The following is a 25,494-nucleotide window of genomic DNA, read 5'->3' as shown; positions in this document are numbered from 1 at the left end:
TGATTTGATCATGAACATACAATTCACAGATTATATACACTCAACCCGTTTTGAGACCTGAAACATAGCCCGCTACAGCTCCCATTTTATGGGTTTATTGGAGCAGATGAAATCCCTAAATCTTCTGCTGACATTCCAAACTGAAGCAGTGTGGCTTACGCTTCTATAGCATCATTTTACATCCCGAAAACCGCATTTGCCATATTATGTGCTTTAAATAATTAATTGTCCTTTTGTAAAGCTTCAGCTTATGTGCTTTAAATGGAAGGTGGAATTTCATTTTCTAAGTAAAATTCTGAGTGAGTTTGTCCCTCACTTTTTCTCTCAAAAGGAGAGATTAATAATTTATTTTTTATCTTCAAGAAAGCATGACAAGGAGAATCTCTACTAGAATGTTGGGATATGACATTTACCTTAGTATTTGGTAAACAGTTGTCATAAATCCCATCTTTTTTTAAAGCTGGGAGTATTCCATTATGTGTTGGCCAAGATTTTTTATTCTCTAAATTAATAAGATTGGCTAATAAAACAACATTTTCATATCATCTACATCTTTGCTGAGCTATCGTGTGATATAATGTTTGTTTCTCTATCTTATGATGGACAAAACTAGCAAGTTGTTCATATCCTCAACAATCGATCTAATAATCAAAGAGATTCTAAGACTTGAGAAAAGTGAACAAATCAATTCAAGTCTCATATTTGATGTAATTCTATAGAGCACAGCTTAAAGACAACGAAGTTAAGTTTTATACTGCTTGTCTTCCCCAAACTCAAAGATATCCTACAGCTGCTCCATTAGGCCACTATTATTTTTGTGCTCTCGGAGAGGGGAGCAGGCCTGTGGCTCCAGTTGCTTGTTTTGGATCCTCAACCAAAGCTTTTCATGTATGAGATTCTAAGAAAAATTTTTTGTGCATCGCGGACGGTGTAAAAAATTTGATATAGAACACATCATTTTATATGATTGATCTACGTAGCCACTGTTTTCCAATGCACATTTAATACTCGCAGTTTTGCTTTTTCGTTTAAAATTTTATACGATAAAAATATTTCTATTCTTTGAAAAAAATTAAAATATTTTGTAACATATTATGACTTTCTATACGCAGGATATCATAATATGATCCAGAAAATTATGATATCCTGTGTATATTATAACATCCCGTGTTAAATTATGATTTTCTGCATGTAGGATGTCACCATATGACCTAGAATGTCATAATACGATCCAGGATATCATAATATCGAAGGAACATTTTTATCCAATCACTTTCCAACGCACATTTAATGCCTGTAGCTTTATTTTTTCGTTTGAAAATTTTGAATGACGAAAATACCCTTATTCTTTGAAAAAAATTATAATATCCCATGCATCCTGTGTTATATTATGACATTCTTTGGATAAAAATTATAACTTTCTGAACACATGATGTCATAATATGAATATAGAATGTCATAATTTTTTCAAAAAATAAGAACATTTTCGTCATTTGAAATTTTAAACGAAAATATAAAGCTGCAAGCATTAAATGTACATTGAAAAATGGTGACTATATGGACCAATTGAATAAGACTGTGCGCTCCACATCGAATTTCCTACACTGCTCAGGGTGCACAAAAAACTTCCCGAGATTCTAACATTCCATGGGGCCGACCATGCTTGTTACCTTATTTGGGTTCCAATGTCTGCTTGGAGTACAGGATAGGAGGCTGTAGCATACCAGTTCTTTTGTTATCAAAAATAAAAATAAAAATAAATGAAAATAGCAATACCATAGAGCTTTGGTGTACAGATCAACATTTTGAATCAACTCAGATATCTCATGTAAACTTGTTGTGGCTGATGTAAGAACTACATTCGGCGCTTGAAGATGAATTGATTCATTATTATGGTTTCTAATTATCGAGGCAGGTTATCGAGGTAGGTTAGAAGAGGAGAAGCTAAGATTGCTTTCCCAGATCATTATCATGATGCACAAGTATTGATAGGATGCAATGCATCAAATCGTTGTCGTATTCATGCACACGTCTCTAATTAACAGTTTTCCAGGGTTCTTGCGCTCTAATTTCTTTTCCTACTTTCATATAAGATTCTCATCAGGCTTCAGTGCCGATTGGTCTTTGTTCATGCAATGGGACAAACCTTCTTTTAACTTGGTCATTGCGTCTTTAAGCAAGAAAATGACAGACAAAACAAGTGTGGCCTGCACTACCGCAGACTCTGCCTTCGCGTTGTTGCCGCACTCAGCACCGATGCTGCCTGCCATTGCCGCGCTTTGGCCGGTGGTATTCTATCCCTCTGCTTCTTATAATAATTTTAGATTTCTGTCACTGGCTCGAATTGAGTCAACAATGTCGGCGAGTCTCCAGGTAGTATTTTATGCCCCGTTGGGTTTGAGGCCTGCTTGGGGCATAAGAAAACTGCTCTCCGCAAGAGCCACTCATTTGGAACCAAAAGAAAAAGGGAAAAAAAAAAAAGATCACAGAAACTACTTTTTCCACCGGATCAGTCAAGAAAAAGACTTGGAATCTACCAAAACGGAAAGGAAAAAAATGGGCAGACCCTCCGAATAAGTTTTGGGCGCAAAAACTTGCAGTATAACATATAGTTCTTTTATCGGCTACAAATCAAATCCAAAAATATCAGTCCAGACACATCCAATACCCTTTCCCTAATACACGTTCGTACGATCTTGAGCCTAAGCTCTAGTACCACTTATTCTGTAAGAAATATTTTTTTATTCATACATACTCAAATTATCTCAACTCAAGCAATGGTAAATAAGTAAAAAATGGTCCACAATCACTAATAATATGTCCAACTCAGGTTTATTTAAGGAAAAGCTAATCAATGTCTTCTAAATCCTAAGCTGCTCCCTGCTTAGTTCAAAATCCCATATACTCTTCTACAACTAAAAAAAATGAAAGAAAGATAATAAGCTTTACAAGTTTGGTAAGTTATTAAAACCTCTAATTGGATCAAGTATATTATAAATTTGCAGTTGCATGATTTTCCATAAATAAACAAACCAACCAATGGATGGATGAAATATATCATGTCTAAAAACAACAATTTTCAGATATAAACTGCATTTCGCCAAAATATATTTTCAAATCAACAAAGAATCAACCATTCATTCTCTATCCTAGTCCCCATGACTATGGCCATGATCAGCTTGTGGTGAGCTCCAAAAAAAATTAGATCCTTATCACAACATATCATCCATTAGTAAAAAATCAGTGATCAACTTACTAGAGATATGAAAGAAAACTAATTTAGATATCACATGCAAAAACATGCTTCCATTATATCAGTTTCGACTGGCTAGACCAAAAAAAAAACTAGCTCCAACTACAACATACCGTTAGCCACCATGTGCTAATAACCATCCTACTGAAGGTGCGAAAGGAAACTAGATGCTCAGTCCATATGATTATACTCAGATCGGAGAGTAGCAAAATTGTGCAATGTCAATACATTTATCAATGCAATAGAATACAATTCATGCCCAAATAAACCATATCATAATTGATCTAATATTTTACAAATCATTTTAATATAACATTCATATAGTTCTTAATTATAACATAATAATAATATATTAATTTTCAAATAATATAGATAAGATCAAGTGTGTGATTAAATACACAAGGGATGGATGTAACTTATAATTTCTACTCTAAAATCTTTTGAAATTCACCAATCAAAAAAATCGTCCAAAAACCTAAAATAATTAAACACTTTATTAGACTTCTATAAGGCATCATATATCTTGGAATGTCCCATGGTAAAGTCCAATCCAAACAGCTAAATCTAGCATGATGTCTAGAGGTCTTGACCAAACCTTGGATTTAATAATTAAATTACTATCAATTGCTAACACAGTAAGTTTGCAATGAGATGACGTACGTGGTTACCCAAATACAAAAGAATCATCTTGATTATAAATCTAGATTTCAGTCTAAACAGATTGAAGTTTCTAAGTTAGATCTAATTTATCAATTAAAAAAATAGACTAATTAAAGAAATTTTGACTTAATCTAGATCAACCAACATGGATAGCAAAAAGAGAGAGAGAAAGACTTCATCCGATCTCAACTTAAGCCTAATCTATTTGGAATAGTTTGACTAAAATGGGAAGGAGAGATATACTCAGTTTTGCACTAATTGAATTTTTCAGCCTGATCTACTTGGTTTAGGTCCAATCAGAGGCCTAGTCTATTTAGTCTGAATCTCGATCTAAGTCTGATTGTGAGCCCGATTTATATGGACCGGATCGATCATCGAGGAAAATGGTCCAAATCTAGTCAAATTGTGGATCGAATCTAAACAGGGAAACCATATCAAGGGATTGATCTTTCTTCTTTTTCATTTTCTTTCATTTTCTCTCTTTTTTTTCTTTATTTTTTCTCCTTTTTTTTCATGGCACAATAGGGTCTTTTATTTTTTTCCCAACCAACGAGATGCAGAGGAGAGGAAAAGAGGGTGGTGGCTCGGTTGTGTCACAATCAGCACAACTAAGAGGTCTTCGATAATAGGCGGCCAAGATGATGGCGATGATCAGTGATGGCAACGACCCGAGAGCAAGGTCGATTGAAGCAAAAAATAGGGCCTTAAAATAGGTTTAAAAAATTGAAAAAATAGAGGCTCGAGTTCAAAAAGAATGGAAGAAGGCGAGTGGGTCTTTATCGGCGAGCGATGATGGCACTAAATTGCGGTCATCGGCAATAATTTTCTCATGAGAAAAAAGTGATAGATCTTTAAACAAGGGAAGTAAGGTAAATTAGAGAGGGAGGAATCCGGGTCATCTTGGATGATTGTGTTCAATCATGGCAGCATGATCATGCTGCCATCGGAGAAGAGTAAGAAGGGAGAGAAAGTAGGGAAGGGGTTTCCATGGTGATCAATCACAAGGGTATGGGAAAATTTTTCAAAAAAAATCAACAAAAAATAAGCTTAAATCAACAATAGATACAACAAACCATTTGTCATTTGTAGTAGCCCCCAACAACCTCCAACCACATGCACTAGCCCTACGATATCTGCACCAGTTGGAGCTGCGAAGTCTTATCCTCCATAGTAGGAGATCAAACAGAGGATTGAGTTTTCCTTGTTCCGATATCTTTTTTTTTTCTTCTGAGTTTTTGAGCTGAAGTTGGTTGGATTAGTCGAGTCCAATCCAAAATGGACTCAATTGGACTAGGCTTCACAAGATGCTTCACCCAACACTACTGCAACAAATAGGAGTATTCACTAAATGGTTCAAACTGTTAAACCAAATCAGACTAAACCATTTTTATCAGTATGGTCTGGTTTGAAAACTAAAATATTTTGATTTGATTTATGATTTTTATATAAAATGGTTTAACGATCTGGTCTGATTTTGCAAAAATATTAGATCAGATCAAATCGTAAACCATAATATATGCGTATATATATACTGACACATGAATTCTAGAATAGAGCATAGCTTTTGGTTGGCTATAGGCATAATCTTCACTTTTAATGGTTTCAAAAATCAGAACTATATATTAGTTCGAAAGCTATTTTGATAATTTCAATTTTTATTTGATTAGAATATTTTTTTTTTCAAATTTTTTTACCTTCTGTATTGCAATATGTCAAATTATTAATCAAATCAGATCATACCGTAGTTTACCGGTCTGATCTGATTTTGATTTGAGTGACAAAATGATTTAATTTTATTTATAAAATTAATAAATTATAATTTATTAATTTGATTTAAAAATATCTTCAAATCAGACCAAATCGGACCGCATATACACTCGGCAGATGGACAGACATGCACATCCACATGGGCTATTTTAGTCTCTAGTCATTCAGGGTCTTGGCTCCCAAGTACCATGCCATTGATGACCACCAATTGCTCCTTGGGATTGAAGGGCTAATAAGGGAGCTGCAAGTGACCCTCGCGGAGGTCGTGCAAGAGCTGATGAGGAGTGATGATGCTGATGTTGCACTCCAAGGGCTTGTTCAATTCCTCCAAGGGAAGAAAAACAAAGTTGGTCAAGCCATGGACAAGGAAACATTGAAGTTCTACAAAAGCCGGAAGAGCAGCGGCAACCAGCTATGGGAGGTGGAGGGCTCGGGATTGGAAGAGGTGACCTTAGGGGTGGGCCAGGTGGGGCTTTCCGAGGCTGAGTTGCCCGAACGGGAGGCCTGGGGGGCCGAGGAAGACCGTCGTAGCCTAATCCTACAAAATGCCTTCAAGCATTCATTCAAAGAAAAACAAATGCCTTCAAGCAAGGGGGAGGTTTTATCCGCTTAGAATTAGATATCACCCGGACGCAAGTTTCATTTCAAAGGAAAAAGACCAACATCATGTATAAATTATAATACGCGGTACATATTGAATCCTTTTTCTAAGAATCAGGACAGGCAGAAGATATCAATACGAAATAAAGAATAGCAATCAAGATGTTAGCTAAGGGAAAGAAACCAGCACAGACATTAGAACATATGAACAGTGGAAGAATTCAAAAATCATGTCTATCCAAGAAACGAAAACCAACTCTATTTCAATTTCAAAGATCCTCTACGTTTTAATTGTTCATACATAAGAAAAGGAATCAAGATTTTAGCGAGAAAAAAAAATTAAAATGGAAAGAAAACAGCCCGGCAAAAGCTACATAGATGGCGAGGGCCCACATCGGTGGTGAAATACCGTGACTGACCGCACCTTGAGACCCTGGACCTTGGTGCGGTGCCAAAGGAACCAGATCCGCACAGCCGCACCAACACCGTCATTCGTCTTCGTCCGCTCCCTTGCCACGAGAGAGGGAACGTCAACCTTAAGACGGGTGCCCGACATGGGGAGCAATAACAGCGGAGAAAGAGATGAATACCTGCAGGGCACCGAGCTGCCGCACCAGTGACTCGAGGATATCATGGATGCTAGAAAATACACCTTAAGATTCAGTTTATATTGAGTCCACAGCGAGGTCCAGGACGACGAACGGAATCCAACGAGCCTAAGAACAGTCCAAACGGAGTGCAAACGACAAAGATACATGCGAAAAAAAATTCGAAGCAGTGGTACGATGCACGAGGCGGCAGCAGACGGCGGTGGGCCGGCGGCAACACGGCCGGGTCCAACAAAGATGTGGGCGCCCAGGCCTAGCACCCCTACGCGGTCCACTATGGATCGTGAGGCGTCGAGAGGTCCATAGGGCTGCATGGACCGAACACGTAGTACACGCATGGTCTAGAGGTGTTTTTGCGCGATCTGAAGGTTCAGATGGCAGCCAGTCACGATCGGACTGCTAGAACTCATTTCGAATTTGATCAAGTGATCGGTGGCCCTGATATGTGCGATCGAATGGCTTTATTGCGAGCCGATCACGATCAGACGGCCACGGATGGTTCTAGACTTGATTGGAATTTTGTATTCCTATTGAACAATATTTTTGAGATTCTGGAGCCTATATAACTTTGATTGACGAGCCGTCAGTTACGTTGGAGAGCTGATGATGTTCTGGAGGTACAAAAAGGCTTCAAGAGAGGTTTCAAAAAGTTTTTGTGAGAATTTTGAAGTTTTTTTATTGAAAAACTCTTATACAAGAATTGAGTGGTGAGTTTCTCTTGTATTAGTTTTGTTTTATTCTCTCATAGTGAAGCTTGTACGTCCCGTGGAGGTAGACTTGAGGCCGATCCATGTATTTATATTGTGTTTCTTTTTTTATTTCTTTTTTCTTCCTACTGCACCGTGTGGTACCGGATCCTGCGTAACAATTGATATCAAAGCAAGGTGGTACCAAAGCATAGATTGCAGCGGTGGTGTCAAGATAGAAGATGGAAAAGACAAACACAATCAAAATGGAGATCAACAGGTTTGATGGAAAAAGTAATTTTTCCTTGTGGCAGGCAAGGATGAAGGACGTGCTCATCCAGCAAGGGTTGATAGATGCTCTCTTATGCGAGGAGAAGCCGCCTACTATAGAGGTGCAGGATTGAAGACGGCTCCAAATGCAGGTGGTGAGTATGATTCGCTTGTACCTAACAGATGAGGTGGTGATCCATGTGCTTGGCGAGACTTCTCCGACGGTGCTGTAGTCGAAGCTCAAGGAGTTGTACATGGCGAAGTCTCTCACCAACACCCTCTTCCTCTGGAAGTAGTTCTACCGACTGCGGATGACTGAGGGATAGAGCGTGCAGGAGCATCTCAACCACTTCCAGAGGATCCTCACCAACCTCCTCAGCATTGACGAAAAAATTGAGGAGAAGACTAGGGCGTTGGTCTTACTAGCGTCGCTTCCCCCCTTCGTATGAGGCCTTGATGACTGTTTTTCTAGTAGAGAAGAGCACCATTAAGATGGACGATGTTACGATGGCAATTTTTTAGAACGAGGTTCTCAGGAGGAAGAATCCAGCTTCAAGCTCAGGCGGTGACAGCTCAGCTTTGGTGGTTTCTGGAGGAGCAGGAGGCGGTAGACAGAGCGACAGAAAATCGCGACGAGGACGATCCAAGTTCAGGATGAGAGACTTGAGCAAGACTAGATGTTACCGATATGACGAATTGAGGCATCTAACCAGAGACTGCCATCAACTCAAAGATCGGACAAGGGCTATTGCAGCGATGGCCAATAGCGATTCAGAGGGTGATGCCCTGGAGATATCTGACGAGGTATCTACTTCTTTCCAGCAGTGAATTTTAGATTCTGCATGCACCCATCATGTATGTTGCAGAGAGGAGCAGTTTGACTCCCTAGAGAGCAGTGAGGGTACTATTTATCTGCTGAATAGATCAAGCTGTGCGATCAGAGGCATCGGGACAGTCAGCTAGAGGACACATGATGGTATAATGAAGAGATTGGGAGAGATCTAATATATATCCAATTTCAGACGGAATCTTATCTCACTGAGCAGATTGGATTCGAAAGGCTACAGGATGGTAGCAGGTGCAGAAATCCTGAAGGTGTTGCGCAGCGATAGAATTATTTTGAAGGAAAAGAAGAGGACGAGAGGACATTACTACCTGGCAAAGAGCCCAGTACAAGATGGAGCTTTAGAAGCCAGGAGGAGCCCAGAGCGAGGTGGAGCTCCAGGTGGAGGTGAATTGGGCACTAAACAGGAGACTCGGAAGGACGAGAGGCGACGTCACAGGGTGAGATTTCTATTACCACAGGATATCTGAGCAGATCTTTGGTTAGAGTGGACACAGCCCATGATGGAGATGGAATCGAACGGCCTGGCTCGACTCCCATATTTGCCCATCCATGAGACAGCAGACATGCCCCAGGACGTGGGGGTGAGACAGATTACAGGCTCTCAGAGATAGGTGGAGGCCGAATATCGAGTCAAAGTAAAAATTATTAAGAAATAGATCTCAAAATTCGGTCTATATTAAACCCACAGTGAGATCCAGGATGACGAACGGAATCTAACGAGCCCAAGAACAGCCCAAACGGAGTGGTGGCATGACGCACAAGGCGACGGTGGCCGGTGGCTAGCCGACGGGCCCGACAGAGACCCACGCGCGCAGGCGTGCGCGGCCCAGCACGGGCGCTCGCACGGACGTCCAGGCCTAACGCCCTTGTGCGGTCCACCATGGATCGTGAGGCACTGGGCAGTCCATGGGGCCACGTGGACCAAACACGCGGTCCATGCGCAGTCCAGGGATGTTTTTGCGTGATCTGATGGTCCAGATCGCAGCCGATCACAATCGGACGATCGAAACTCATTTCGAATTTGATCAGGTGATCAGTGGCCTTGATATGCACGATCGAATGGCTCTGATGTGAGCCGATCACGATCGGACGGTCACGGATGGTTCTAGACTTGATTGGGACTCTGTATTCCTACTGAAATAGTATTTTTAAAATTCTTGAGCTTAAACTCAAATTGACGAGCCGTTAGTTATGTTGGAGAGCTGGTGATGTCCTGGAGATGCAGAAAGGCTTCAAGAGAGGTTTCAGAGAGTTTTTGTAAAGATTTTGAGACTTTTTTGTTGAGAGACTCTTATACAAGGATTGAGTAGTGAATTCCTCTTGTATTGATTTTGTTTTATTCTTTCATAGTGAAGCTTGTACATCTCGTGGAGGAAGGTTTGAGACCGATCCACGTATCTATATTGTGTTTCTTATTTTATTTTTTTTTTCTTGTTGCACCATGTGATACCGGATCCTATGTAATAATATACTAAGAAAGCTCTCTTCCTCCTCTTCATCCTCATTCTCTACCCCCGCCGCCGCCATTCCACCACCATCAGGATCGGCTTTGCGTTCTCAATCGCCGTCGCTTCGATCAAAAAATAAAAAAACCCTGTGAGGAGGAAGGAAGAAAAAATCTTCGTACCTGAGAAAAGGAGAAATGCTCGTTTAATCCTGGAGAGAGTGGAGCGAGAGATTAATCTAGGCCCAAACGGATTGATATTTTTTTTTTTGGAGAGAGAAGAGGAGGAGATGGGCCCACACTTGACTTCCGCCTGTCGGGAGGTGGCAACATATGCAATTACGGCAATACTGGTGAGGCGGCGGGTGCAGAGCTAGCGGAAGTGGAGGTGGGTGGTGGAGGTGCTACAGAAGTTCGAGGAAGGGTGCACGATGTCGATCGGGAGGTTGAGGCAGGTTGTGGATGCCATGGCGGTGGAGATGCATGTCGAGCTTGCATTCGACAAAGGGATGCACGATGTCGATCGAGAGGTTGAGACAAGTTGTGGATGCCATGGCAATGGAGAGGCATGCCAAGCTTGCACCGACAGGAGGGCCACATGGTTGAAGCCGATGAGGGAGGGCTAGCCCTAAGCCTAGCTTCCCACCTGATCGAGACTCATGAGAACGGGAAACCAAATACCAAACACAAAATCCCAGTTATTGCCTAAGCTTCTCTTACGACCGCTCCAAGCCTCCCATCGGATTGAGACTCAAACATCTCGCCACGTGGTATATTAAAAAATATTTTAAAATTGTACGTGTCAATACGAAACATGATTCCTAATAATCATATATTACTTTACTATTATTATTACCACCATCACCCCAACATCAAAAACACCACAACCCCCCCCCCCCCCCCCCCCAACAAGATCCCAGAGTGTAGGAAGCATTCTCTGGTGAGGAGGGCGCCAACGGCTTGGGTTCAGCCCTTGCATGACAAGAAGTTCTGCCATGCATTAAAACTTAATCATCCATACAAAGTTTCTTTTAAAATTTTTTGGAGCATCTAAAATATGTTTTGACTTTAATGTGCTTTGGATCTGGCCTTTTTATAATCCGCACAAAGTAATTATATATGAGAATATTCTTCTTCGTACTTCCTAATACCATGCTCCTTTCTTTCTTTCTTTTAGACTCGTATGGTTGGTGAACAGGAGAGAAGAAAATATGATTAAAAAAAAAATCATTCTTATTTGATTGAAATTTTTTAAAAAAATAAAAAAATAATATTTTTATGTAAATAAACTTCTCATATTTCATTGAAAAGAATAGTCCACGCAGAACATGAGTTTTTGATTTTTTTATAAGAAAAAAATTAAAATCATTTTTTTTAAAAAAATACTCTTGAAGCCATGCATAGAATGAGATAAAATCAGTTTGTTTATTAAAGATATAATAAATATTTTAATATAATTTTTTTTTCAAAAAAATAGATGTTCAATCAAATACAAAGCATCATACAATATGTCATTTTTTTATGGTCAATTAAAGATATCCAAATTATTTTTCCACACATCATATTCTCATAAATCAGCTTTTCAAAAAAAAAAATTCAGTGAATAAATTTTCTTCCTGAAAATCAAACGAGTCCTCAACAAAAAGAACTGGCTGTATTATTAGAAATGGTAAATAGGTTAGCCAAAGCTAACCAGCTGATAGCATTCCAAAGAGTTCGCCACTCTGCACATCAGTGGACGGTTTTACGAAGGAAAGGAGGTAATAGCCGATGGGCTGGTAAGAAAAGAAAGAGCATAGAGTTACAATGGCGGAATTGAAGTATGGAGATACGGAGGCTCATGGACTTAATGTTTTTTGTCGGCGGCTGATGTGGAATCCTTGGAAAGAGAATATTCTTTTTCCGGAACCAGTGCCTATGATGAGACTTTGAAATTAAGGAGGATAGGACATTCATCTTGATGGACTCATGGCGCTCAATTAACCTCCACCGTCCAGCATTTGACACACTAGCAACAGACGCAGAGCTCAAGCAGAAAATCATGGAGGATCTAGCAAGGTTTGTGAATACGGACTGGCACAAGAAGATTAGGAAGGCTATCTCAAGTTTGCGTCTATAATTTGGAACTCACTTATCTGGAATTCGACCATATGAAGATCGCCCGTCGGACTGTTGGGTCGATCATCCAAGTGATTGAGAGCATTAATTGATTGCACTGCAGAGCTGGGGAGAGGGAGGAGTGTGGATCACAGGACAGATCGAATTCCTCTTCAGGAGATCGCAAGGTTAGCATTGACCCAATCACCTACAAAGTTGACTCATATTCCATAACAATCCTAATCTGATCTAGCGATCATAGATCATTGTTGCAATCGGTTTATTTAACAATGTCTCTGAGGTGAGTGGTGACACTCTTAGGCCCGCTCAACGAATGGAGAGGAGCGGGTCGTCGTGTTCACTACCAACTACAAGGAAACAGCTTGACCCATCCCTGCTCCAGCCAGGCCGGATCGCGCATGCATCTAATGTCCAACCACCATCCCATCACGAACACCAATTGTTCGTGAATATCGAACGGTTGATAAGGGAAGTGGAGGTGCAGAAGAGCAGATGAGGAATGATGATATTGACGTTGCTCTTCAAGATTTGGTCGATTTCCACCAAGGGAAGGGAAGAAAAAAAGCCAGTGAAATCAAGGCTGAGGAAGAACATGCTAAAGATCTACTCAGGAAAAGCCAGTGAAGTCAACGCTGCCATAGATATGCCAGAAAAAGGACTGATGATGAAAAATGGTAGTAGAAAGGAGGGAAGTGTATAGATGACAATAGGACGGGTTTAGAGCGAATCGATTTTTTCCGTGACCCACTCCATGAGTTAGATACATGAATTCCTTCTGCTCTATCAACCCTTGACGGGTTTATAAACATGATCCAAATCCTTTCCATTTTCAAAAACTTGGATTCTGACATGCTCCATAAAAACCCATTTAAATTTAAATAAATTAATAAAATCTAAATTTTCATTATTGATGATTTTTTACAATCCGCCCCTGCTACAATCAGTCCCAACCCAACCCAATCCTAACATGTTATATGCCTTTGATCTGTTAATAGATCTCATCTCATAAATAAATTTTTTACCAAAATTCCTACGTCTCCGTATTATCATAAAATAATCATAATAAAAAAATCCAATCATTTATTCAAATAAAAAACCAACAATAGATGGATGGGCGGGTGTGTGTGTTAGTACTTTCAAGTATAGACTTTTCACATATATGGGACGTATTCACAGGTTGAGACAAAAGCAAACCCTGACCCACTCCATCTCACCAGTAAATTTGTTAATTTTTAACTCGACTCATCTCTTGACCCATTTAGCCGATCCATTTACCTACCCCAACACAGATTGGAGCAGGTCAGATTCACGGGCAAGGGACAGACCCACCACAGGGACTAAAAATAAGGAATGCAAAGATTTACTTTTATCAGTTGAATTTACCATATTAATTGAAAGGTGGATAACTTACACAAACGAAATGGACTTCCTTTCTTAGTGAAAAGGAAATGGCAATTCTTATGCTGGTCAGCTTGCAGTTTTCCTAATATCAGTAACACAAACAAGTTTTCTTCTGCATACTGTATTCCTACCGATAATAAGAAAAAGGGAAAACATCTTTATTAGATTAATAATGCTGCAAGATTCCAGATTATTGAAAAAATTATCCACTGGTAAGGAGGACGCCAACTACATGCTTAGGCTCAGCGCTTGTATAACTACAAGTGCGTAAAAGAATATTTGGACTTCAATGTCCGCCACTAGAACATCTAAACAATTTTCTGATTTGGTTAACGCGCGCGGCCCTAGATTGTACTTGGTATATTGTCTACAAAATAATCGCTTATTGAAAGATTCAGAGAAACTCACTCATGACTTGCATTCTCTTTTCTTCCCCACACATCACCATTCGAAATGTCCACTGGCTACTGCAGCTTGATTTAAGGTGTATTGCCTTCTCTTTTTAATTAATTGAGCTTTCAGATTAGTTGAGCCTTGACGGTTGATTACAATTATTGTAGCATGAAATCCAATCAATCTTCAAGATTTATCTTTATGTGCAATGAAGTCATAAATTTTGTGAATTAAAATGGATGAAGATGAAAATATTTGCCTCCATAACCATCATAAGTGGTGACAAATTATTGTTCATATTGATAACCTTTACCATAAGAAAAGCATCATTGACTGACCTTGATTTGTGTTAAGTTGAAAAGCTGTAGGGTTTGAAGAGCAGAACAAAAGACTGACTTGATTTTTTTTTAGGTCAAGGAGATGGCTTCCCTTCTGTTGCCTAGCCCTTGCCCATGCTGAGTTTTGGACCATGAAGCTTCTAGGAACGGTAGATTGGGCAGGCACTAGATATCCATGACATATTTCAGCTTTCGGAATTAGAAGTCCCAGCCTCTGCAACTGAGTATTTTCAGATTTACTATGTAAGCATCATGTAAATAGTCAGATAATATCTTGTCAAGGCTGTATCTAACTTACTACCATCAGAATCTCCATGTAGCTCCTCCCGAAGATCATACTCAACCACAAGACCAAGGTTGTCAACAAATTTGTGATACACAAGACACCCTGCACACTGTTTAGATTGTGCTGTTAGCGAACAGAAGGAGATATTTCTTGTAATATCCCCCTCAGGACAAAAATGCCATTGTGATGCAGTGGCACCTTACACCAACAAACAATAACACCATCCATATGATAAAGATGAATTTTCATACTATTAACTACTATGAATTTTCGTACTATTAACTACTAGACATGTTTCTTTTTCTATCAGTTACACTTAGGAAACTCCTAAAAGAACTAAAAGAAGATAACATTAGATAGAAGGCAGGGAATACCAAAAAAATACCATCCATTTGATAGAGATCAATTTTCGTACTATTAACTACCAGACATGTTTCTTTTTCTATCAGTTACACTGAGGAAACTCCTGAAAGAAGATAACATTAGATAAAAGGCAGGAAATACCAAAACAAACTTACCATTCTTTAAGTGAAATTTCAACAACATACTAAGCCATTGGCCAACCTAATTCAAATATGAGTATAAAATTGCTGCTTGAAGAAAAGTTATTCAGCTGTTTTTAGTGGGATTTTACAGTTTGCTTATCATAAGCTAAAATTTAAATGCTCACTTTTTTAGTCATACATATAATTTTAATATGGAAAAACTCAAGTGAGAAAACAAACCAATATTACCATTCTAAACACCAGTAATTAGGCTTTGGCAAACAAAAATACATAGACTAGAGGAAGACTTGAATACAAAATGCACCTGTACGAAAACAGTCCCACGCTCATAGGCTAATCTGTTGATAAGACGCCGAGTTCTTTCACCACAGGCATCACATGTGAACTGCACCATCAAACTTCTCCTGGGAAGTGCTATATCAAAAGCTGCTTCCTTTATAACGACAAAATCAAATAGATTGCGTCATTTATAGCAACAACGAAAAGAGACCATTGGAATAAATTAAAGAAATCTGAATTTAATTTTGGCAAATAAGAACTGCACTGTGAAGCAACTTTCATACAAGGTTATGACAGCTCATAGTGGACAATTTGCAAGTGTATTACATTCATCTATACAACATCTACACAATGATCCTGAGCCGAACCATCAATTATAATACTATTAACCATTTCACTTTTGGACAAGAGTGTTCAACCATCCAAATTTTAACTAACTTGATGTAATCTTATGGTATGGAGAACAAATAGCTTGGCCAAAACTGTAGTTCCATTCTTGAATATTATTACCACAGTCAGCAAAGAGGTTTTTAGCAGTCAAAACATATGCTCATCATCCATCTTCCCACTGGACAAGCCTGCTGGAAAACTACCAGTTTCAAATTCTAAACTTCCCTCTAATATTATGAGTTTATCTGGTCTCTTTCTACTGGATACTGTTTTCACTATTTTTCCTTTTAGGTTCATAGACTTAGCATCTTGCCTCAGAACGACTGAACATAATCTGGAGACCAACAGACAGCCAAGTTCAAATGACTTGAGGTCAGGAAGCAGAAGTCTGGGACTCTGATTTTATATGCAACTCTAACATTTTCATGAAATCTCATGCCTTCTATTGGAAACTCGAGGAGATTAAATAAAAACTGTTAAGCTTGTTATAACTAAATAGTCTTATCAACATCACAGTCTTCATGAATCCAGATCATTTCCAACTACATGTGACATTAAATTCAAGCATTATGCAACAAAATCCACTAGTACCTCTACAATTCCTTCAAATGTCAGGAACACCATTTTTTTTTTTATTGGTATCAATGTGTTTAATCGTAATCATTACATACAGATATTTGATCATTCTATTATTCATCCAATTTATGCAACAATCCAATAGCGGAAAATACATGGGCTGCTAACAAAATGTTATGTGTATAAAAATGTCAGAGTAAAAGTCAAGAAAGAGTTTCCAGCACACAGGTCTGAACACATTCATCCATCTTCAAAAAGTAATTTCTACTATTTGTAGTCTCAGACTGTATATGCAGAATGTCCTAAACACCTTGAAAATTCCCAAGTTGTTCTACAGACAATTTTCTTTCTCCACAGCAAGTTTATCTGACATAGAATTATAATTTGAGCAGCTAACATGCTATTTGTGTTCATCTCCAATTAAGTTATCAGCATATGCGACAAAATGTCAACATGTCCATAACAAGCTGGCATGATAGCCTTCAAAATCTCACATAATAATATGTCCTGATAATTATGTAAGGCTTGTGATATTATGACTGTATTTTCAATATCTTTCTTCTAGTTCTTCACCATTTTCTACTGATCTATTTCACAATTTTTTTCTCTTTTAAAATCACTAATATTCTTTAACAGTTTTTTTTCTCTTAAAACTAGAGATTTCGTTATCAGATGCCATTTCATTCTCATGATTACATAGGCTTTAACTGGCACACTACATGTCCCTCTCAACAGAGAGTATATCACCCTGTTCGCCTCTTCAACAACTTGATTCCAAAGAATACAAAATAATTTTTAGCTTGTAAAAGGTGAAAGGGCATTTTCTTAGGAAAAGTAACACCTCACTTCTCAAAAGATCACTATGAAGATGGCTATTGCCAACTGAATTCCAAAGTGTTACAAACAAGATGTCCATAGGTTATAAGCAAAGTAAAACAAGGTGTAAAGTTACACACCATTTTAAACTTTCAAGCCATGATACCTAGACTCTATAGTTCACCTTGAAGAATCCACACAGGAAGACATATCCATGAGTTAGATATGCATTTTCAACTTAGATATTTATAAAATTCTCGGATCGCATCTTTTAGAGATCCAGGAAAGGTGGCTTTTCTAGCAATGATATCAAACCACCAAAATGGCACCAGAAGTGGGCTTTATTACATTTAGAGTTTAGTTAAAGATAAAAGTATTGAAATAGCTTTAGGATATTCCCTGTTTGTTGAATTCTTAAGCTAATATGTATGGTAATTAGGATTAGGAAAATGTTATCAAAATACCATAAGAAATAATATCTTCTAATATATAAACTCTTGAAAATTGAAAATATATAATTCAATCAAAAGAACATATCTTCCTACATGTCTCTGCATTTTGTTCCTGAACTCAGACACTTAGGTTGCATTTGGTAGTTGGCAATCTATCCAGATTGCTAGCAATTTAATATGGTAATCTGAATTAATGCATTTGATATGCTTTTTTGGGTGGCAATCCAGATTGCCTTTGGTATGCTTTTTTGGATAGCAATCCAGATTGCCTCATGAGAGGCAATCTAGATTGCCTTGAGGAGGGATGGTTATCCAGATTATCACTTCTTCGGCAATATTGCAATAAAAATTTTGGACAAAATTATCTCTCAAAAAAATCACACAAAATCCATTGCCCAACCCTCCCCCCTCCCCTACCACCCCCCTCCGCGTGTGCCTCCGACCTGAGCCTCCGACATCTCCCTTTGCCTGTCCGCGACTCTCCCGCCCTTGTTCCTCACCACCCCCTAGCTCCTCCACGCCCGTTCCAACCACCCCCATGGCTCCACATGTGCCCGCCCCCCCAGTGCCTATGGTTCCCCCACACCCCTCGCCCGCCGCTTCTTCGTGCCACCACCACACACACATCACTCCCGTTATTTCTCATCAGGAAAAAAGAAGAGCACCATGACAAAATTATTAGGATTATTTTAAAAATTTAATTTCACATTACCGGTAATCTGATTGTCATATCAAATATGTTAATCAAAATTTTCAGCAATTTTACTACAACATTATCTGTATACCAAACACAGTAATCAACATTACTGACAATTTAATGATGGCAATCTATCCTGAAGGCAATCCATATTACCTTCTAAGATTGCCTGGTGATGCACCAAATGCAACCTTAGACATATGTTGGATAATTCTCAAGTCTATGTCTATTCAAAACTGCTTTCAGGGCATATAAATTGCACATAGTAAGGCATACATCTCTGCTCAGGTGATGATCATCAATTAGGAATGTGTTCAGCCTCAGGCCAATGGAAAGAATAATTATTTGGCACTCAAAAGAATCTTTTCAAACAATTAACAGGGTTCAAAGCCTAATTATCAAACCTCGATCTTACCTTGATGCAATACAAATAAGACAAAAAGACCCACTACCAAATGTAGGAAAGGATGGGACATATCTTTGGAGTTCAAAAAGGTTTAGGATAGCAAAACATGAAAAGCACAGTTGGTGGAATTTTAAATGAAAGCTGAATTCAGATAAAAGAACTAGAAAGATGAATTACATTGAAGCATAGCCTATTGGGTTCCTTACAGCTTCAGGTGTACAAGCAAATGCTTCCATAAATGTAAAACAAGATTGACAACCCTTACACAAAGAAGCTCTATAATAGGAACAAGAAAGGAAAATGAAAACGACATGCGACTTCCTATTCCTAATTCCCTATGGAAATCTCAATAATACATCTTTGAAGCTTATTAATAATGATAATGGAAGAAAACCTCTAAATCCAACCTATAACTAAAATTACAAGAAAAGTAAGTTCCAGAAAATCTCTTCACTCCTGATTATTAAAGAATACTATCTTGAGCCAGAATCTTATCGCAAGTAGCAAACAGTTCCATTCCGAGAAGGAAGTTTAAGCCAGACAAAGGGATAAAGCAGCTTAGCCTGTAGACATGATGCAGCACGAGAAGGCTTATTGCATAAAAAATCCTTAGCAGATCGATCGCTCTTCAATAAAGGAGGACTTCAAAAGTTTGAAGTATGCTCAAAATTCATTAATACTGGAATACTACATATCTTAAACATCAAGTCTACAAATTCCTATAAGCTGGTTTTAGTTCTACCCAATAGGCTGGTTTAATTCTTGGCTAACATTAGATGAGAGACTTGGGGAAAAAACCTCTCTTTTTCTCTGAAAGAGCAAAGCAGTCATATCCACTGCTTGAGTCGGTTACAACATCAATTCATATTGTCAATAATTCTGATCTATATATCACACATTCTAGATTTTTTGCCAACGAGTAATTTTTTTATGGTGTCCATACCTCTCCTGCCAGGCAATCCTGGGCCATGGCCCTTGATTACAAGTAGTTGAGAGAGATGGATTCGTTAGAACCCTCCACCCCTTTGCTTAAATTTAAGCACTAATGGGTCCTTTTTGAATGTTGACGGAAAAAAGCCACAAACATAAGGAAACAGAGCAGGAAGAGAGGCATACTTTCTCACATCTCACTCAACGCAAGCTAAAGTGCTGGTGCTTCATAAGGTTCGTTACAGGCAACACTTCTTTTTAAAGAAAAAGAAATTAAGAAAGAATAGAACAATTTACAATCCGAAAAGAAAACACTATCGACCAATTCTGGAAGAAAGGATGGGTTGGTAAAGAAAAACAACCTTAGATGAAGATGTGCTATCGTCCGGCGCATAATTGTCTGCAGAGTTTGTTCCACTCAAACAGATGACATGTCTGATTGCTCTTTGCGAGTTAGACATCCGCAAGCTGAAATCGAAGCCTTTCTACGACATTTAGTGCCAGAGAAACGAAAAGCAGTGGAATTTGTCAAAGTTTCCGGTAAATCGAAGAACTCGACGGAGAATTATGACAGGAGAAAGACGAAACGCCTATTCTTCTAAAAGAACGAACAATTACCCCAGAAAATTAGCAAGAAGGAAGGAAGCAAGGAAAGCAGAGAAAGAAGAGAGCGAAACATAAAGGAGAAAGAAACAGACCTGGGGATCGGGGCCTGGAATTTGGAAGCGGGGAGAAAGAAGAGGAGAGGAGGAGGTGGCGGAGAGGGCCGACGCTGGAAGAAGCATCGATGAGGATGGCAACAGCTCTTGGCGGAGACCACGCCCTTCACATTTATCCCACTTCCCATATCTCCCGCCTCTGCGTGACCGGTAACGGGAAACGAAGAGAATGAGGCTCGTGCGAAGAAGAACCAGCGTCAGAGAAGAAATGAGTACCGTCACTTGCAACCCTATATATCATGTCATGTCTGTGATAACCCGGCCCGTTGGGCCTAAAGCCCATTGAACCCATCAAAAAAAAAAAAAAAAGACGACTCCCGATCGGAGTCTTCTCCTTCCCCGATCTTGATCAAAATCAGAGTCCTAAGGCCATTAAAAGACCCTAAGATGAGCCCTATAAAAACCCCCCTCTTCTCCTTTAAGAGAGGATATATCAATCACCGACGATCGCCGGAGTTCCTCTCCGATTTTTTCAATTGAAGCCGCGGCCCCTAGACTCGTGCTCGCTGCGATTTCTCGCCAGTGGGGTCATCGGAGGCTGAGGTAAGACCTTCTTTCTCTTCCTCTCTTCTCCCTTCTTTTCTGTGCCTGTGGGCACGACTGCCGGTGACAGAAAGTTGTCGGATTTCATCGGAGAAGACAACTCTGTTCGGCCTCTCTCTTTTCCTGATTTTTAAGGCACCGACGGTCACCACCGACCGCCGCCTCTGGCCTCTCCAAGCTCGGGAGGGTCGCCCCTTGCCGCTGGCCACCGTCGGATGGGGTACGATCGTGATCGGCCGGTCAAAGGCAAGAGGACCTCTAGGTCCCCTGTTTCGGCCAAAGAAGGCCACGGGAAAAAAGAAAACGAAAAAAAAAAATAAAAAAAAATAAAAAAAATAAAAAAATAAAAGAAAAGAAAGAAAAAATATATATATATATAATAATAATAAAAGGAAAAAAAAAAAGAAAACGAAAAGAAAAGAAATATATATATATATATAATAATAATAATAAAAGGAAAAGAAAAGAAAAAGAAAAAAAAAAGAAAAGAAATACATATATATATATATATATAATAATAATAATAATAAATACACATGAGAGAAAGTTTCTCTCATCTCTCTCTTAAGTCTTTCTCTCTCTAGAATTGGACTTCCTCTCTCTACCTTCTCTCTCCATTTTTTCTCTCTAAATTTTTTTTTATTTTCTCTCTCTAGATATTTTATCTCTTTTTATGGATTTTATCTCTCTAGGGTCATTCTCTCTCTCTGATTGTATCACAGACCCTAGGATAAACTTGAGATGAAAATATGATAATCTGAGATTGCTCCAAAATTCGTGCAGTAGATCGGATCCCGATCTGATCCTTATTCGAAATTGATAACATCGATCATGGTTAATCTATATTAAGTCACTCTGATATAATCTCTGATGATCTCAATCATGATTGCCACTTTTGAACGATACGAAGATTCTCTCTCCACTTTCTCTCTCATGATTGACTTTCTCTCTCTAAGAAGGTCTATGAATCCTGTATCAAGTCATGCCTTCATCTTTTAGGGGCTCATGTTGACTCGAACAAGATGATCCAAAGTTGCTTTGATATCCGTACTGTATGTCAACCTCATTTGATCATATCAAGTATCTTTCAAATTCATTATTAATGAACTCTATTGATTGATCTTGATCTAATATGTGCTTCACAATTTCTTGATCAAGTCACTTGAATCTGATCCTCAGATCAGAGATCCTGAATTACCCTGGTATCTGGATGGTCCGACACATCCGGTCAACAGTCCTCTTTCCTTATGATTTAATCTTATTATATTCATGGAATAGAAATTGATAATGATTTGATATTTTAAATAAGATTAGCTGATTCTTCTAACAAAGTCTGAAGATCTAAAATGAACAAGGTAAGTAGATCTTATGCTCCTTATTTATTTTTAAATGATCATGTTTTTATGCAAAGAATTGCTATTGATGAAATTATAATTTTTTATATAACAAGGATCGGCATATGTGATATGAAAAAGCATGTTTTATTATGAGCATTGATTTCATGAATATGTCTTATAAAAAGTTGCATGATTATGAAGCATGAAATTTTATTGTTTTCCATCTATGTATATATATGTTTTAAGAAAAAGATAAAATGATTTCAAAAAGACTCTCAGATGGCTATGAATGAATCCCTTCAGGAAGGACGACATCCGGAGCAAGCATCCACACGAAACATGGCCCTGCCAGCGGGTATAAAGTTGGCACATGAATTAAGAACTCTGTCGATTAAGAAACATGGCTCTGTCACAGGTATAATAGTGATCTTAGCACGAATATCTGTGAGCAATGTTTTGAAACATGACATGAATACATGATGAAAATGATTTACGATTCATGATTGTGAAATATATATGATTTATGTATGCATGATGAGTTTATAACTTGTTTTGTTATATACTCTATGAAATGCTTTATTTTGTATTACCTGTTATTTTCTAAATATTGCATTATCATGAAAAACTTATGTTTGATCCGATAAGGAAGCGCAATTTCTACTTACTGGGCTAGTGTAGCTCATATTCTTTTTGTTTTCTTTTTGTTTGAACAGAGAAATAAAGTTAAGATCGGCAAAAAGAATCCAAACTTGAAGATCTGCATAGCAAGCTTGAAAATTTGGCAGCAGAAGTTTAATTTATTTTATAATTATGGATTTGTAGTTATTTATGAATGTTGAGATTCGGGTTGGTACTTGCTTTTGGATTTAGATGTTCTAAACTAATATTGGTTCGATTATTTGATGAATAATAGAATTGAATCTTTTTATTTGATGGATTTTAGATGATTATGATGGATTGGCTTCGTGTTATCGTGGGCTCCATCCCTCGGTAGCATGACCATATTATGTTCCGAATTTGGGACGTGATAATGTCATACCAGAATGCATATAATTTTGATACAAGCAGCTGGAAGCTGAACCAGCAAAATTGTTTGTGCAAGACCTGGTTAAGGTGTGTTTCTCGAAGGGTTCCAGGCTTGTTTCCGAGCCCATTGCCTCCATGCCACCAAGATGCTGTTCATCCAGATCCGATCATCCTCATCAGCATTTTGCCGCCCTGGATGAATGTTTTGCTTCCAGAGCAATAATTTAGATGAATAATGCATGTTATGAAAACATAGAATGAGCATTATCTGATTTTACTATTTTTTCAGAAAAAAAAACGTAGAAAATTTCTAGACAAATTCAGGTGAGGACGCTACAAACCCAAGCCCGACTGCACCGGTTACCACCTTGTTTACCTTGCTAGTTGCATCATTGCCCCTGAACAATTTAGTTATCGTCAAATGGGGCCACGCATCTCCAACTACTAACCTGAGATGGCTATAGACGGAGTGTGGATCCAACTCGTGTATCGTCCAATCGAGTCAACCCGCGTTTTGAGTGTTGTACCTTAGTTTAGCAGAACACAATCGAGTTACCAATCTTACACGCTCATCGCACGCCCGTAGGAATGGGCTAGCAGAGAGAAGTAACCGGAAAGATTTATCTTGTTCGGCAAAGCAAATCAGTTGAGTTGTTCCCCCTCTCATGGCCCCTCATTTCTCATGATTTCTTTTAAGATTAGACCACAACATGTTCCAAGTTTGTATTTTAAAATTAAATATTAAACATCTGTAATTATGATCAGAAGGCATCAAATTTCTCAGACTGCTAGGACCCATTCATGTTGTTCGCCTGTTTACACTTGCCGTACATGGCTAATTAATTTCGACTTTAGCATCAAATGCAATGGTTGGAGATGCAAAATTAAAACCAACAAATTATTTTAGATCTCTCATGGTTAGTTTTAGGGATAAATTTCCTCATTTAATCGAGGGCGCTTTCCTCTGGCAACCATCTCTAAATACTAGATTGCAGGAAAGATAGGAAAATAAAGATACTCATGACCCCTGCCCATCCAACATCATTTTATTTTACGCTGTTTGATTTGCAGAAAGGCAAGAAACATTTCAGGAGTGATTACTGCTCGCATTCATTGGTCAACATTAAGTCATTACCAACTCCATAAAATAAGGTCTGCAACATATTATCTCCTTGAATCATTAACAAGCTACTTGCTGTAAAATGCATGGCCGAAATGGCGAAATAAGTGAATGCCCCCATTGATACATCAGAATATTTCCTTCTTAGTCTAGTTGGTGATTTCTCATTCATGAAAGACCTTCATACGCATTATTTAATATATTGCATACTTGCAAAACATATCCATACCACATATGAAACGACATGTGATATTCTTTTGTATTGAAAGAGAGAAAAAAAAGGTTTTTTTGAGTGTACACCCTCCTAAATCTTTTATATGTTGGGAGGACCAAGCAGATTATGTTGCTATCTGGAAAAGACTGGACATTGCATGCGTAAACCTCGTTGAGTACATATTATCAACATATTAGCCAATTTATCCATAATAAACGGGCAATGAGATATTGTCATGAAGGATGACCAAGAAGAATGACCGAAAGCCCAACTCAAAAAACAATTGACTGATTGAAAGCAAAAGCAACAGCAACATCCGCACAGCACAGAGATAGGACTACTCATGCATTTTTGTAATCCTTTCCTTAGCACAGGCACCTTCAACCCATTGCGCCGACCACCCCCCCCCCCCCCCCCCCCCCTCCCTCTTCCCTTTTTTCCTTCATACTCGACCTTGAGGATCCACACCGCTATTGATCCTCGCCTAATTATGTAAATATTTTTCTTATCTAATATATATTTCGGAGGAACTTCCTCATTGTTCCTCAAAAAAAAAAAAAAAAAAGAGAGATATTGTCATGAAGGAACAAGGGTGACAATTAAACTCACAATTGTCACAATCTATACATAAACTGCAGTCTCACAATGAATTTTTGGGTAAAAATCTTTTGCTTAGGGACTCATCCTTCATCCTAAATTTCATTCATCTTTCAACTATGGATCTTCAAGAGCTGAACAAATCCTTAGAGCATTTTTTTGATTGCTACACAAAGGACATAAAGCACAAACTGCAACATTAAAGCCTACAACAG

The 25,494-nt window shown here is 38.6% G+C and overlaps 1 protein-coding gene across 4 annotated transcripts; it reads right to left on the bottom strand.

Moving 5' to 3' along the window:
• Positions 1–14,268: 14,268 nt before the first annotated feature.
• LOC105047826 (uncharacterized) lies at positions 14,269–20,663 on the bottom strand. Of its 4 annotated transcripts, none has more exons than XM_010926939.3 (5): positions 20,422–20,663; positions 20,086–20,191; positions 15,482–15,610; positions 14,684–14,780; positions 14,269–14,599 (listed from the first exon to the last, which is right to left on the bottom strand). In XM_010926939.3, exons 1-5 carry the CDS (start codon positions 20,568–20,570, stop codon positions 14,571–14,573), a joined length of 510 nt encoding a protein of 169 aa, XP_010925241.1. In that variant the 5' UTR covers positions 20,571–20,663; the 3' UTR covers positions 14,269–14,570. The 4 variants fall into 4 exon arrangements, with proteins under 4 accessions (XP_010925241.1, XP_010925248.1, XP_010925225.1 ...); XM_010926946.4 differs by having other exon boundaries at positions 14,687–14,780; XM_010926923.4 differs by having other exon boundaries at positions 14,269–14,605; positions 20,422–20,662.
• Between the last annotated feature and the right edge of the window lie 4,831 nt (positions 20,664–25,494).

Source organism: Elaeis guineensis, chromosome 2, assembly GCF_000442705.2.
Source record: "Elaeis guineensis isolate ETL-2024a chromosome 2, EG11, whole genome shotgun sequence".
In the NCBI taxonomy this organism is placed as follows: Eukaryota; Viridiplantae; Streptophyta; class Magnoliopsida; order Arecales; family Arecaceae; genus Elaeis; species Elaeis guineensis.
This window is presented reverse-complemented; position numbering and strand designations above follow the sequence as displayed.